Source organism: Cucumis melo, chromosome 1, assembly GCF_025177605.1.
Source record: "Cucumis melo cultivar AY chromosome 1, USDA_Cmelo_AY_1.0, whole genome shotgun sequence".
In the NCBI taxonomy this organism is placed as follows: domain Eukaryota; kingdom Viridiplantae; phylum Streptophyta; class Magnoliopsida; order Cucurbitales; family Cucurbitaceae; genus Cucumis; species Cucumis melo.
The window spans coordinates 24229540-24241863 of record NC_066857.1 but is presented as its reverse complement, the minus strand read 5'-3'; the positions used below and the strand labels follow the sequence as shown (position 1 = coordinate 24241863).

The 12324-nt window shown below is 37.6% G+C and overlaps 1 protein-coding gene across 8 annotated transcripts; it reads right to left on the bottom strand.

The window, feature by feature from the left end:
• On the bottom strand, window positions 1-12103 carry LOC103489754 (uncharacterized). 8 transcript variants are annotated; one of them, XM_008449066.3, is made up of 7 exons: window positions 11896-12103; window positions 10292-10381; window positions 9955-10096; window positions 9672-9829; window positions 6852-6918; window positions 474-601; window positions 1-388 (listed from the first exon to the last, which is right to left on the bottom strand). In XM_008449066.3, the coding sequence occupies exons 3-6, from the start codon at window positions 10084-10086 to the stop codon at window positions 503-505; spliced, it is 456 nt and encodes a 151-aa protein (XP_008447288.1). In that variant the 5' UTR covers window positions 10087-10096; window positions 10292-10381; window positions 11896-12103; the 3' UTR covers window positions 1-388; window positions 474-502. The 8 variants fall into 8 exon arrangements, with proteins under 8 accessions (XP_008447288.1, XP_008447289.1, XP_050935262.1 ...); XM_008449067.3 differs by having other exon boundaries at window positions 492-601; window positions 11896-12083; XM_051079305.1 differs by having other exon boundaries at window positions 10292-10413; window positions 11896-12061.
• Window positions 12104-12324: the final 221 nt, after the last annotated feature.

Here is a 12324-nt window from a genome sequence, read left to right as displayed (position 1 = left end):
TGAAGAAAACATTCACTATTTTCATTAATGTGTTTCACAAAATAAAAATATACGAGATGGTTTTACACATGATTAATCTCCCACTGACAAACTAGCAATCTAACACAAGGGAAATTAGTTCCACAAATGAAGAGAGGGAATGAACTATAATCTCACCACTTGAAACAAATACATAACCTGAACTTTCTCAACTTAACCTAATTTTCTATAGGTAGCTGAAGAAAATGCTCACACAAACTTTTCTTCTGTTCCCCAAATTCCAAACGTACCACCAGAAATGTTGAAATGCTTCAAATGCAGAGGAAATATGGAGATACGAGAGCATTTTGGCAACATTCTTCATGGAATTTCAATTCATTTAAGTCATTCTTCAGTTATGGCAACTTGACTGACATACACCAAAATTAGACTTCACAGGATGACTGATACCATCGAAAAACTAGTTAGATTAACTAGGAGGAAGGAAAAAATACCGTAAAGCCTTTACACACCAGTTCATCTCCTACACATCCTTGAATAATAGCTGGTATTTTGGAATTTGCTCAGGAGGCAACGGACAATTCACAATGAGCTTGCCTTTCATTGCTCCCCTAAATATTGCCTGCCATAAAAGAAAAATGAAGAATTTTCAAGTCCATTTCCAAGAGAAAAATGAAGGATGTTTTCAAGTCCTCTCCTCTAAAGGGGCTTTTTTAGGAGAGGATCAGGTGGTCTCTCGAATGTGCTGGTTTTGCATTTACTTTCTTTCCAAGTTTATCTGTTTTGTGCGTTCTTTCTGTTGAGTGCTTGTTCCCTTGTTTGGATATTATAATAGACTTTATCTTTAGTTTATATCATCAATATACATCAGAGCTCTATTGCTCTGCTTATATTCTATACTTGTCGGGATTCACCGAGTGCAGGGAAGTTAATATATAACAAAGTACTAAAAGCTCTAACCAGTGAAAAGATTGCAAATGCCATAGCTATTTAATGTCATCAAAACTAATATTGCTATCTAACCAAAGGCAAGAATTCCATATAAAAGATCTGACAAGATGAAGCATAAGATTTTCTCAATCTCCTTTTTGCAGATAATCGAAGAGGCTATGTGTTAGACCTCCTCCTATTAAGTTTGTATATGATAGGAATCCGAATTTCAATATGAAATTCCAGCAGTCTTTTATTAATAGCTTTGATGAAAGGATTGAATTGAGGAGATCTCAATTCAATTACAATGTCACAATCTCTCTTGCTTTCTTCTCTCAAGAAATGCAAGCTAATTACAATGTCACAATCTCTCTTGCTTTCTTCTCTCAAGAAATGCAAGCTAATTTCTTTACTACAGATATCCCTCCCTCTCCCGCCTAGACCCCTTTTATAAACTCTTCTCTTTCTAACTGCTCAACTAATTCTAACAACCTTCTTAACTAATGATCCTTTTATAACAAAAATGCCCCTCTGTTTCTAATTCTTTCTTTTATTCTTTCTGCTATATTGAAACAATATTGGAGGTCTAACATTACTCCTCCCTTCCAAACTCACCTTGTCCTCAAGGTGGAAGTTCGGATATTTGCCAGCAATATCAGCATATTGTTCCCATGTTGCTTCATGAATTGACAACCCATCCCAACGTATCATAACTTCCATTCTCCTGTCTTGTTCCGCCTATAATCTAGAGCTTCCACCGGATGTGTTGTCCAAACAAAACTCTCATCCAGCCGCTGTACAGTTGGTTGTATGTCAATATGTTCCCCCACCAGCTTCTTTAATTGGGAAACATGGAAAACGGGATGAATCAATGTTCCCTCGGGTAATTCTAGCTTATATGCGACCGGTCCGATTCTCTCCAAAATTTTATAAGGACCGAAATATTTGGCCGACAGTTTTTCATTCCTCTTTCGTCTCAAGGATAGCTGACGGTATGGTCGTATTTTCAAACAAACAAGATCTCCCACCTCATATTCCACATCCCGACGTCTTTTGTCCGCCTGTTTCTTCATTTGTTCTTGGGCTAATCGCAGATTTTCCCTTAATGATAGTATCATTTCATCCCTTTCTCTCAACTGTTCATCTAGAGTAGCATTAGACGTGACTTGCGTTCCATAAGACAACAAAGGAGGGGGTTTCCGTCCATAAACAACCTGGAAGGGCGTCATCCCTAATGCTCTCTGGAAGGTGGTATTGTACCAATATTCGGCCCACGCTATCCATTTAAACCACTCCTTGGGTTTATCATTACAGAGGCATCTCAAATACACTTCAACTCCTCTATTCACTACTTCGGTTTGCCCATCGGACTGCGGATGATACGCTGAGCTTCTATTCAGTTTCGTACCCGCCAAACGGAACATTTCTTTCCAGAAGTTGCTAAGAAACACCCGATCCCTATCCGATACAATGGAAGTGGGGAATCCGTGTAACCGAACTACCTCCTTGACAAATAAGTCTGCTACTGTTTTTGCTGAATATGGATGTTTCAGTGGTAAGAAATGGTCATACTTACTCAACCGATCTACTACCACGAAAATGACTTCGAAACCCGCTGCCTTAGGCAATCCTTCCACAAAATCCATAGATATATCGCTCCAGATTAATGTAGGGATGTTTAACGGAAGTAATAGGCCTGCTGGTGATAGACATAACGTCTTGTTTCGTTGGCAGGTCAAGCATTCCGCACAATATTTCTTGATAACAGCCTTCATCCCTTGCCAATATAGTTCCCCTGCAATACGTTTATACGTGCGAAGAAAACCTGAATGCCCTCCCACTGCCGAATCATGATAACTATGCAACACTTGAGGTATCAACTTAGACGATCGTGATATTACCAACCGGTCTTTGTACTTCAACATTCCATTGCATATTTTGAACTTGCTATCTTGTCGGACGACATCGTTGTTCACTTCAGCTATGATTTTCATCAGTTTAATATCCTTTTCTACCTCTTCCTTAATAATTTGCAAGTCAAGGAAGACTGGGGCTGTTATGGTACACATCTGAATAGTGGGTGTTATTCTCGACAACGCATCAGCCGCTTTATTCTCAACTCCCGGTTTGTATTCCACGTCGAAGGTATAGCCCAACAACTTAGCTAACCATCTTTGGTATTGTGGTTGTACCACTCGTTGTTCTAATAAGAATTTCAACGATTTTTGATCCGTTCGCACAATGAATCGATTTTCCAACAGATAAGGGCGCCAACGCTGCACAGCCATCAACTCCCGCTTATATACTGGTCTGCCCCTGTCTCTGATAGCTAATGTATGGCTGTAAAAAGTGATGGGACGTTTATTTTGTATTAAGACAGCTCCCACTCCATATCCTGACGCGTCAGTTTCGATCTCGAATGGTTTATCAAACATAGGTAAGGCTAATACCGGTAAGGCTATCATTGCCTCTTTGAGCTTCTCAAAAGCCTGTTCTGCTTCAGCATTCCATTTAAATCCTCCTTTCTTTAGTAACTGGGTTAGTGGGGCTGCTAAGGTGCCATAATGATGTACGAATTTTCTGTAGTATCCAGTCAGCCCAAGGAAACCTCGAGTCTCACGTACATTTGTCGGTTTAGGCCACTTAGTTATGGCTTTGATTTTTTCTGGATCCACTTCTACACCTTTGCTTGATATGAGATGTCCCAGGTACTCTACTTTGGCTAAACCAAAGCTACATTTCTTCCGGTTTGCAAACAGCTCGTGTTTTCGCAACACCAAGAAAACAATCTCTATATGTTTTAAATGATCTTCCCGATTTCGGCTGTAGATTAGTATATCATCAAAGAAAACGAGAACAAACTTTCTCAAGTATGGTCTGAAAATCGAGTTCATCAAGGATTGGAAGGTGGCTGGTGCGTTAGTGAGTCCAAAAGGCATCACTAGGAATTCATAATGTCCTTCATGTGTTCGGAAGGCCGTCTTCTCAATATCCTCATCTACCATTCGAATTTGATGATACCCCGCTTTCAAATCAATCTTGGTGAATAATGAGGCTCCTCCCAATTCGTCAAATAATTCTTACACTACCGGGATTGGGAACTTATCCGGAACAGTGACATTATTCAGAGCTCGGTAATCGACACAGAATCTCCAACTACCGTCCTTTTTTTTAACCAACAACACTGGGCTTGAATAGGGGCTCGCGCTCGGTCTTATGATCCCTGAAGCTAACATTTCATTAACTAGTTTTTCCATCTCTTCTTTCTGATGATATGCATACCGATATGGTCTAACATTCACCGGGTTTGTACCCTCCTTAAGATGTATCTGGTGTTCTATGCTTCTCCGTGGTGGTAACTTCCGGGCCATTCAAATACATCGCTAAACTGATTCAATATTGGAATCAGTTTTTCTTCTGTTTCTTCTCTTTCTTCCTTATGGGAGGTTTTCAATTCAGCCACTTCAATGGATCTGCATTCGATCAAATAGCCGTGATCATGTTCTTCCCAAGTTTTCACTAAGTTTTTCAAGCTTACTCTTGCTTTAGTGAGGCTTGGGTCCCCCTCGATGCAAATCTGCTTCTCCTTGTCATAGAATGTTAACGTCAGATTTTTCCAATCACATACTGTTACTCCTAATGAATATAACCATTGCATTCCGAGAATCACATCGACCCCTCCAAGTTCTAGTGGCAGAAAATCCTCCTTCACTGTCCAGTTTTTCATTTGAACCTCTACTGATTCACAGATTCCTTTCCCTTGTATCGCTGTTCCGGATCCGAGGATTACTCCATAATGGGCTGTTTCTTTAATTGGTAATTGTAGTGAAGTGACTAGTTTTTCAGACACAAAATTATGTGTCGCACCGCAGTCAATTAGAATCACAACTTCCTTGCCTTGTAATGATCCTCTGACCTTCATTGTTCCCGGATCATTCAATCCTACCACCGAATTAATTGATAATTCTACACAAGCTGTCGTGTGCGGTTGTACTTCTGCAGCTCTCAATTCAGCGACTTCAGTTTCTGTTTCTTCAACGATTTCTAACTCTTCATTATCATTTTTCACTACAAACATTCTAAGCTCCCTCTGTTCTTTCATTTTACACTTGTGATCAGCGGAGTACTTCTCGTTACATTTGAAACAGAGCCCTTTTTCTTTTCTCAATTAGAACTCCGCATCTGGTAATCTCTTTGAAGCTCCTTCCTTTCGTATTTCTCCAGACTTTGGACTTTTCAATGTAATTGTTCTTATCGAAAATGAAGTATTAGTCTTATTTTCTTTATTTTGCTGATAGTAATGGTATTTCGTACCTGTTGATGAGGGCGCTGATTGTTTCCCGCCGGCATAGCCATTTAAATTTGCCGCGTTTCTCAGAATTTCTCTATCTTCCACCAGTTGGGCTGTTAGCATCATCTCCGCTAATCCTTTCGGTCTGCAGAGAATAACTTCAGCTCGAATCCAAGGGAACAAGCCGGTCATAAACGTTTCTTCCACAACTCGATCTTCCAAGTCGGATAGAGGTGTGACTAATTTATCGAATAGGTTTCGATATTCCTCCACCGTTGTTTCTTGTTGAATTCTCAGAAATCGACCGCAGACCGTGCCTTCTCTGGTCGATTGAAACCGTATCAATAGTCTTTCCTTCAGGTTCGTCCAACTCACGAATTTCTCTCTTTCTTCTTGTGATCGATACCAATTCAGTGCTAGCCCGTCGAAACAAATCGTCGATACTAACATTTTTTCTGATTCCGTCAACTTATGAATCTGAAAGTATCTCTCCGCTCGGAACAACCACGATTCCGGATCTTCCCCGGTGAATACCGGCATCTCAACTTTCTTGAACTTACTTCGATCATTAGAGTTTTCATCGGAATTGGTTTTTCTTTCCGTGCTGGTTTCCCCGATATCGCGGCTAGAAGATGCCTTGCCGTCCTTCGATTTCGTCGCCGACGAGTTCTGGGTATCCGATTCATTTATTCGTTCGCCCGCCATCGATCTTTCTTTGGCGTTCGCCTCCATGTATGACAGAATTGCCTGTTGTTGTTTTTCGGACTGTAAACGCATCATCTCCATGTTTTTCGTTAATTCGATCAGCGTCGATTCAATCACCGGCATTTTCATCGGTTCTTTCTTGATTCCGGCCACTTCTTGCTCAAAAGATTCCATTCTTTCTTCAATCCTGGTCTACACCATCTTTTCTTTGTTTCACGGATCGTTTCGACTCTGATACCAATTTGATAGGAATCCGAATTTCAATATGAAATTCCAGCGGTCTTTTATTAATAGCTTTGATGAAAGGATTGAATTGAGGAGATCTCAATTCAATTACAATGTCACAATCTCTCTTGCTTTCTTCTCTCAAGAAATGCAAGCTAATTTCTTTACTACAGATATCCCTCCCTCTCCCGCCTAGACCCCTTTTATAAACTCTTCTCTTTCTAACTGCTCAACTAATTCTAACACCTTCTTAACTAATGATCCTTTTATTACAAAAATGCCCCTCTGTTTCTAATTCTTTCTTTTATTCTTTCTGCTATATTGAAACAATATTGGAGGTCTAACAGTATATAAAAGAAGAAATAAGTCACACGCATTGCACGTGTGAAATGGGAGGGAGTAAGTCGATTAGTAGGTACTATAAATACGGGTAGTTAGGTGGGAAAGGGGATTATGAATTTTCATTGTAATAGATTGGCTCTTGAATCTTGAGAGGAGATCAACAGAAGGATACCGATTGTTTCCTTTACTCTGTTCATATTGAAATAAAGAAAGATTTCATACCAAAGGTGGAGTTCCATCACTATGATACTAGAGATTAGGAATATAAGTTGAGTAGAAACCTATCTGAGGTGAACATTAAGTCCAAAATCACCAAAAAAACAACAATCTTTTCCATTCACAGCTTCTCATTTAGGTTCCAAAATCAGAGACCAGTTACCTCCACAACATCAATAAAATTCTGCTTTTGGTGAAAAGCGCCAACCCACTTTGTATGATCTGCAGTCCTGCATGTCAAAAGAATACCCTTTCACCATTAAAAAAAAATAAAATAAAAACACGTAGAATACATAAGAGGCACAAGTACATATATATTCCTAAATTTAACATCCCTAGCAAAGACTAACTCTATAATTGATGAAAAATAAACGAGATAATATAAAAGATTTTCAAGATAATACTTCAGTTCAATGCAATTAAGATAGTAATATCAGTTAGAAATAAGGGGCCTTGTTGATAGTTTGTAGCCCCAAGGGTGATATTTTAGTATTTTACTTTACCCTGAAGCCTATAGGATTTCCCACGTAAACCTAGTGTTCTCTTTCTCACCGTATAACAGCATCCACAAAACTCAAAGATCTTTCTTCGTCAAAAAAAATTCATTGACTTTCTACTGAATCTAACCATGACTCCTGCAAAAGAGCATGAATAAGATACCACACGATTTTAGCTTTATAAGGGAGAACAAGGGGAAGAACAGGTGATAAGAAAATATTGAATAGGGCACCGGATGCTGATGGAAAGACATTTAATAAATAGGTCATTTGTATCTTCTCCTTGTTTATTAATAGAAACTATTTTATTGGGAAAAGAAGGTCCTATTTTCAAATATTACAAAATGTCACGGTCTATCTACAATGGACCGCAATAGACCAAGATAAACTATTATTTGTATATATCTAAATAATGATAGACATAGATAGTAATGTATCTTGGTCTATCACCGATAGATTGTGATACTTTTTTATACTTGTAAATATTTTCAAAAGTTGTCATTTAAAATTATTTCGCAAAAAAAGTTTAAAATACAAAAGCAGACAAGAAAACAAATACCACAAAAGAAAAAAAATCACCAAAGAAAAGGTTTCCAACTAAGATATTGCCTACGTAAAAAGTCTTAGAAATCGAACCCAAAGAGAAACATGAAACCTCACCAAAGACCAACCTTCACTAGGGTGCCTCTTCCGACCATGAAATACTCTATTGTTCCTCTCCCCCAGGATCCCATAACAACATGCACACATAGATCTCGCAAAATAGCACTCCAAGAGGGTGATCCAAGTTTTCCTCCGCCTTCCATCAAAGAAGACAACTAAAAGGTCCCATTAACAAAGGTATCTTTCTCAAAAGTTTATCCACCAAACCACCGTTTTGACACAACTAAGCAAAACTTGCCAGAAAAGAACTTGACTTTCTTTGGAGTCCTAATCCTCCATAATACTCCAAGGACCGACTCAACAACAGAAGAAGGATCCAATAAAATTCTTAAGAACGACTTACAAGAGAATACCTTCAAAGGGGTAGGACTCCAAACATGAAGATCCCTCCTCCCAAGCCTAAAGTCAAAATCCTCAATCAAGGAGAGAAGATAGGCTACCAAGTCATTTTCCTATTCAACAACAGTCAACAGAACCCAAAGGAGAAAAAAATAGAATTCCCCAACCAAACCAAAGGAGAAAGAAACGGAAGTCCCAACCAAAGAAAGCCCTCTTCAAGTGGTTTGCCAACACTTTTATGAAAATTTTATACACGTAGTAATTAAGTTGATCAACCAAAGGAAGCCCTCTTCAAGTGGTTTGCCAACACTTCTATGAAAATTTTATACACATAGTAATTAAGTTGATCGGTCCAAAATCTTTCGCCCTGGCCACATTTTCCTTTTTGGAGGATAGGGCAAACAAACGTCTTAGCCATCAAAGAATAGAAACTAGAAGCGAAAGGGTCTCAAGGAAGAAGTTGATCCATTGATTGTAGATGAAGTGTCACCTAATAAGGAGTGGATTGATGAAAATCAAAATAATATTGAGCTACAGTTGATTTCTTTGTAGAGCATGATGATGCTTCCAACATCAATGTTTATGACTAGACAACCAAATGTTAAAAGTGGAGGTATGTAACTTATTGAAATAATTTTTAAATTTAACAAGTTCCCAAAATTCACTCAGTTCTAACTTTAATTTACAAAATATATTTCATAAACAGATAAAAAGAAGAGATTGATGACATTCGATGAAGAGGAATGGGTTAAATATTGAGAGTGACAACAAAAATGAGGACAAAACTATTAGATACGGTGATAACTCTAAGGAAGATCCCATTACTGATAATGATAATTATATTGTGGATAAGATTTAGAGGGACTATTGCGATTTTATTTTTTTATCGAGATTTCTTTTTTTGTATGTTGTGAACTAACAGGAAATATATTATAAGAATATATGAGATCGTATGTTTTATAATTTAAATATGTTTTCTTAATTAAAAATGATGCATAAGGCTCATACTGCCTAGAGGCTTACACCTTGCCTCACCAGGAGAAAACGCCTCTAGGTTGCCCCTTAATTCTTTTAAAATATTGGGAAGGGGAATGCTTTTGTTCATAGTAGTTTCTAGGGAGAGAGGATAGTTTCCCAGCTCTCTTGAATTCACTGGAGAGTTTGTATCGTCCCAAGGCTGTTTTTTCTCATATCAATACATAAGGAGGATCTATACAGGGATCTATACAGCATCCTCTCAACAGAAAACAAATTTTCAATTTTCTTTTCCCAATAAATTAAATACTCTTCAATATCTTCACTTCTCATTTCAACAGCAATTTGCTAAAAATCGCAAGGGATGTTACACTACTCTACTGCACAAATCAAGTAGCTAAGGCCACACGGATGGACCATATCCACATGCAACGTTCTATAACCATGCTAGACATATTTGAACAGAAATCAAGCAATGAATTAACTAAGACCAGCAGGATAAAACTAACCCAGAATCCATCTTCATATGATGGGCATTGAAGAAGAAAACAGTGGACGGTATAAGAGTTATGTCAAAGTACTTGACATAAACCTGCATTTCTTCTGAATCAATATCAACCAATGCTATTGAAGCAAACTTGGATACTTCTCGTGCGCACTTAGCAAGCTAAACCATTGAAAGAGAATGAAACACAAGGAAAAGAAAATCATCAATTTTGAAAAAGCATATCAACCGTGGAAGAAAGAAACAAAATTCAGGGAGGTTAGAAATAGTGGGACTTGGTTACACACAATGTCATCAAGGAGGAGACACACTGAATCAGAACACCGCCCAAATCGGAGAATTAGGACCTTATCAATCGTATCCCTAATAAGGGAATCCACTTCTCCCTTCTTTGTTAAGGTTCTTAGAAGATAGCTCATCCTCCTTTGCCTGCAACGTAGTCAAGTTAAGTTTAAGCTTAAGAAACTAAAGCAGCTTCAAGACACCCAACATTGTCAAGTTAAACTTTTCCAACCTATTCACACACACATCTTATGCAATCTAAATGATTAAAGCCGAAAACATTGCAGCTTAAACCTAAAATCAACAAATTTGTAAACCACAGGAGGGAAGAGGTAAATTAACCTTGCTGTGAAGCGCCACCCTCAACGGAGCTTGCTGGTAGCGTCGAGGATGGACGCCGCCGCCGAATTCCCTGGCCGGGTGAAAAACAAGCTGCCGTCCCAATATTGCGAATTAAAATTTTCCTAGTTATAAATTATATTCAAATTCATATATTTATAACATTTATTTTTAAGGGTTTTTTTTAAGAACTAGGGTCCCAGATACGAATATCCCTCCTCCCTTGATTAACAAAGAAATCACCAAGTAAAGATAAAAGTGCCACAATATCCATCGTTTCTCCATCAAACAATAAATGACAGAGCCCACAGTCAAGAGAATGAGAAAAAACCCAGAAGTGAGAAGGAAGCCACTAGTTAGAGTAGAATGATATAATTTACAAATGAGGAAACAAAGAGCAAATCCATATATCCGGCCCCCAACCACTAATCTGCTTAAAAGTGTATGTGTCCACCCCATTACCCACCACTCTCGAAAGTCGAAACAAAGTGCAAAAAGAAAAGGAACCCCTCCAATATAGCTTTCCTCAAATTTAAGACAAAGATGACCATTTTAGAAAGTACATACGCTAAAACAAACTTTTAAGATTATAGGAACTAAAATAAATACAAATTAAAAGTTCATGCACCGAAATTATAGGGCCTAAAATAAAGACAAGTGGAAAATTCCGGAAATGTAACAAACATCTTTTCTAATATAGAGACCAAAATGAAAAGCAGATGAAAAACCCAAGGCCCAAAATAGTATTCAAAATTTTATTTTCAAATCAATGTCAATGATTTTTATTGAAATTTGCTTCCTATTAAAAAAAAAAAGAATTATACAGACAATATCCTTCTTTGCTTTCATAATATCTTTATGTCCTACTTTATGTGATTTTTAGCTCTTAATAAATTTAATTGAATTAGTTCAAAAGCCAAAATTTTCATTTTTAATTAAGTACTTTAACTTTAGAAAATTCAAACCGAAGCATTTTCTGGAATGGAATTCAAGGATTTTAATTAACAACTCGTTAAAAAAGTAAGCAGCTATCACTCACTCGGTCATTGGAACCTTTGCAATTGCTTATTTACTATAAAGAATCATTTGTACTGAAATGAGCTTTGGCTCTTTTCCTTACTTCAATTAAACTTTTTCTTGTCTTATTTCACAAAAAAAAAAAAAGAAAAAAAAAGAAAAAAGGAAACAGTTATGTTCATTGCCTGTAAGTCATGTCTCAGTTCAATTTCGTTTACAATCGTTCTACAAAATTGAGATTTGAGATTGAGAAATGAGGAAGCTGGCAAAAGCAAAAGGACAAATTATGTACCCCAACGTGGATACAGAGCATCAACTCACTTCCAGTCTTTGGATGTACTTTCATTGACTTTCGATTCTTCTGCCCTTAATATGGATTCAAACATGTGGAATTCAAAGAATCAACACTCAAACGGGAGGAAAAAAACTTTTGCATTAACACTGAAAAAGGAAATGAGTTTTTTATTTCTACATAAACCAACGGCGAATTGTGTGATTGTAAAAGATCGAGCTTCAACCGAAACAACAGAGTTTGGGGTTGCAGACATTCATGTATGAGCATAAAACGAACATGGGTAAGGGGAAAATACCTTGAAACCAAAGGAGAGAAGAAGATCTGTGAAGAAGACAAAGAGAATGGACGACCACCGGAGCAGCTTGCAGGGGAAGGAGAGGGAATAAGCCGCTAGCAAGGGCTGTATCAATTTCTTTCTTTCTTCCCCTTCTTCCTTTTTTAATTAACTTTACATAAATTTTAGCAAAGAACCTATTTTTGTTTCCTTAAAACGTATGAATTGGATTTTTTTTTTTTTCCACCGCTATAAATTAGGGATGGTGAGAGTCCAACCTTAAAATTAGGGCTGAGCATAGGGCGGTCGGGGTCGGTTTTCGACCAAACCGCCCTTATCATGTTTTATTTCTATTGTTTTAAAAAGAAAATCTAGTTCTATTAATTTCAATGCTTAGTTCATAGGTATTACACAAATTAATAAAATAAACTATATAAAAATAAGAATCTA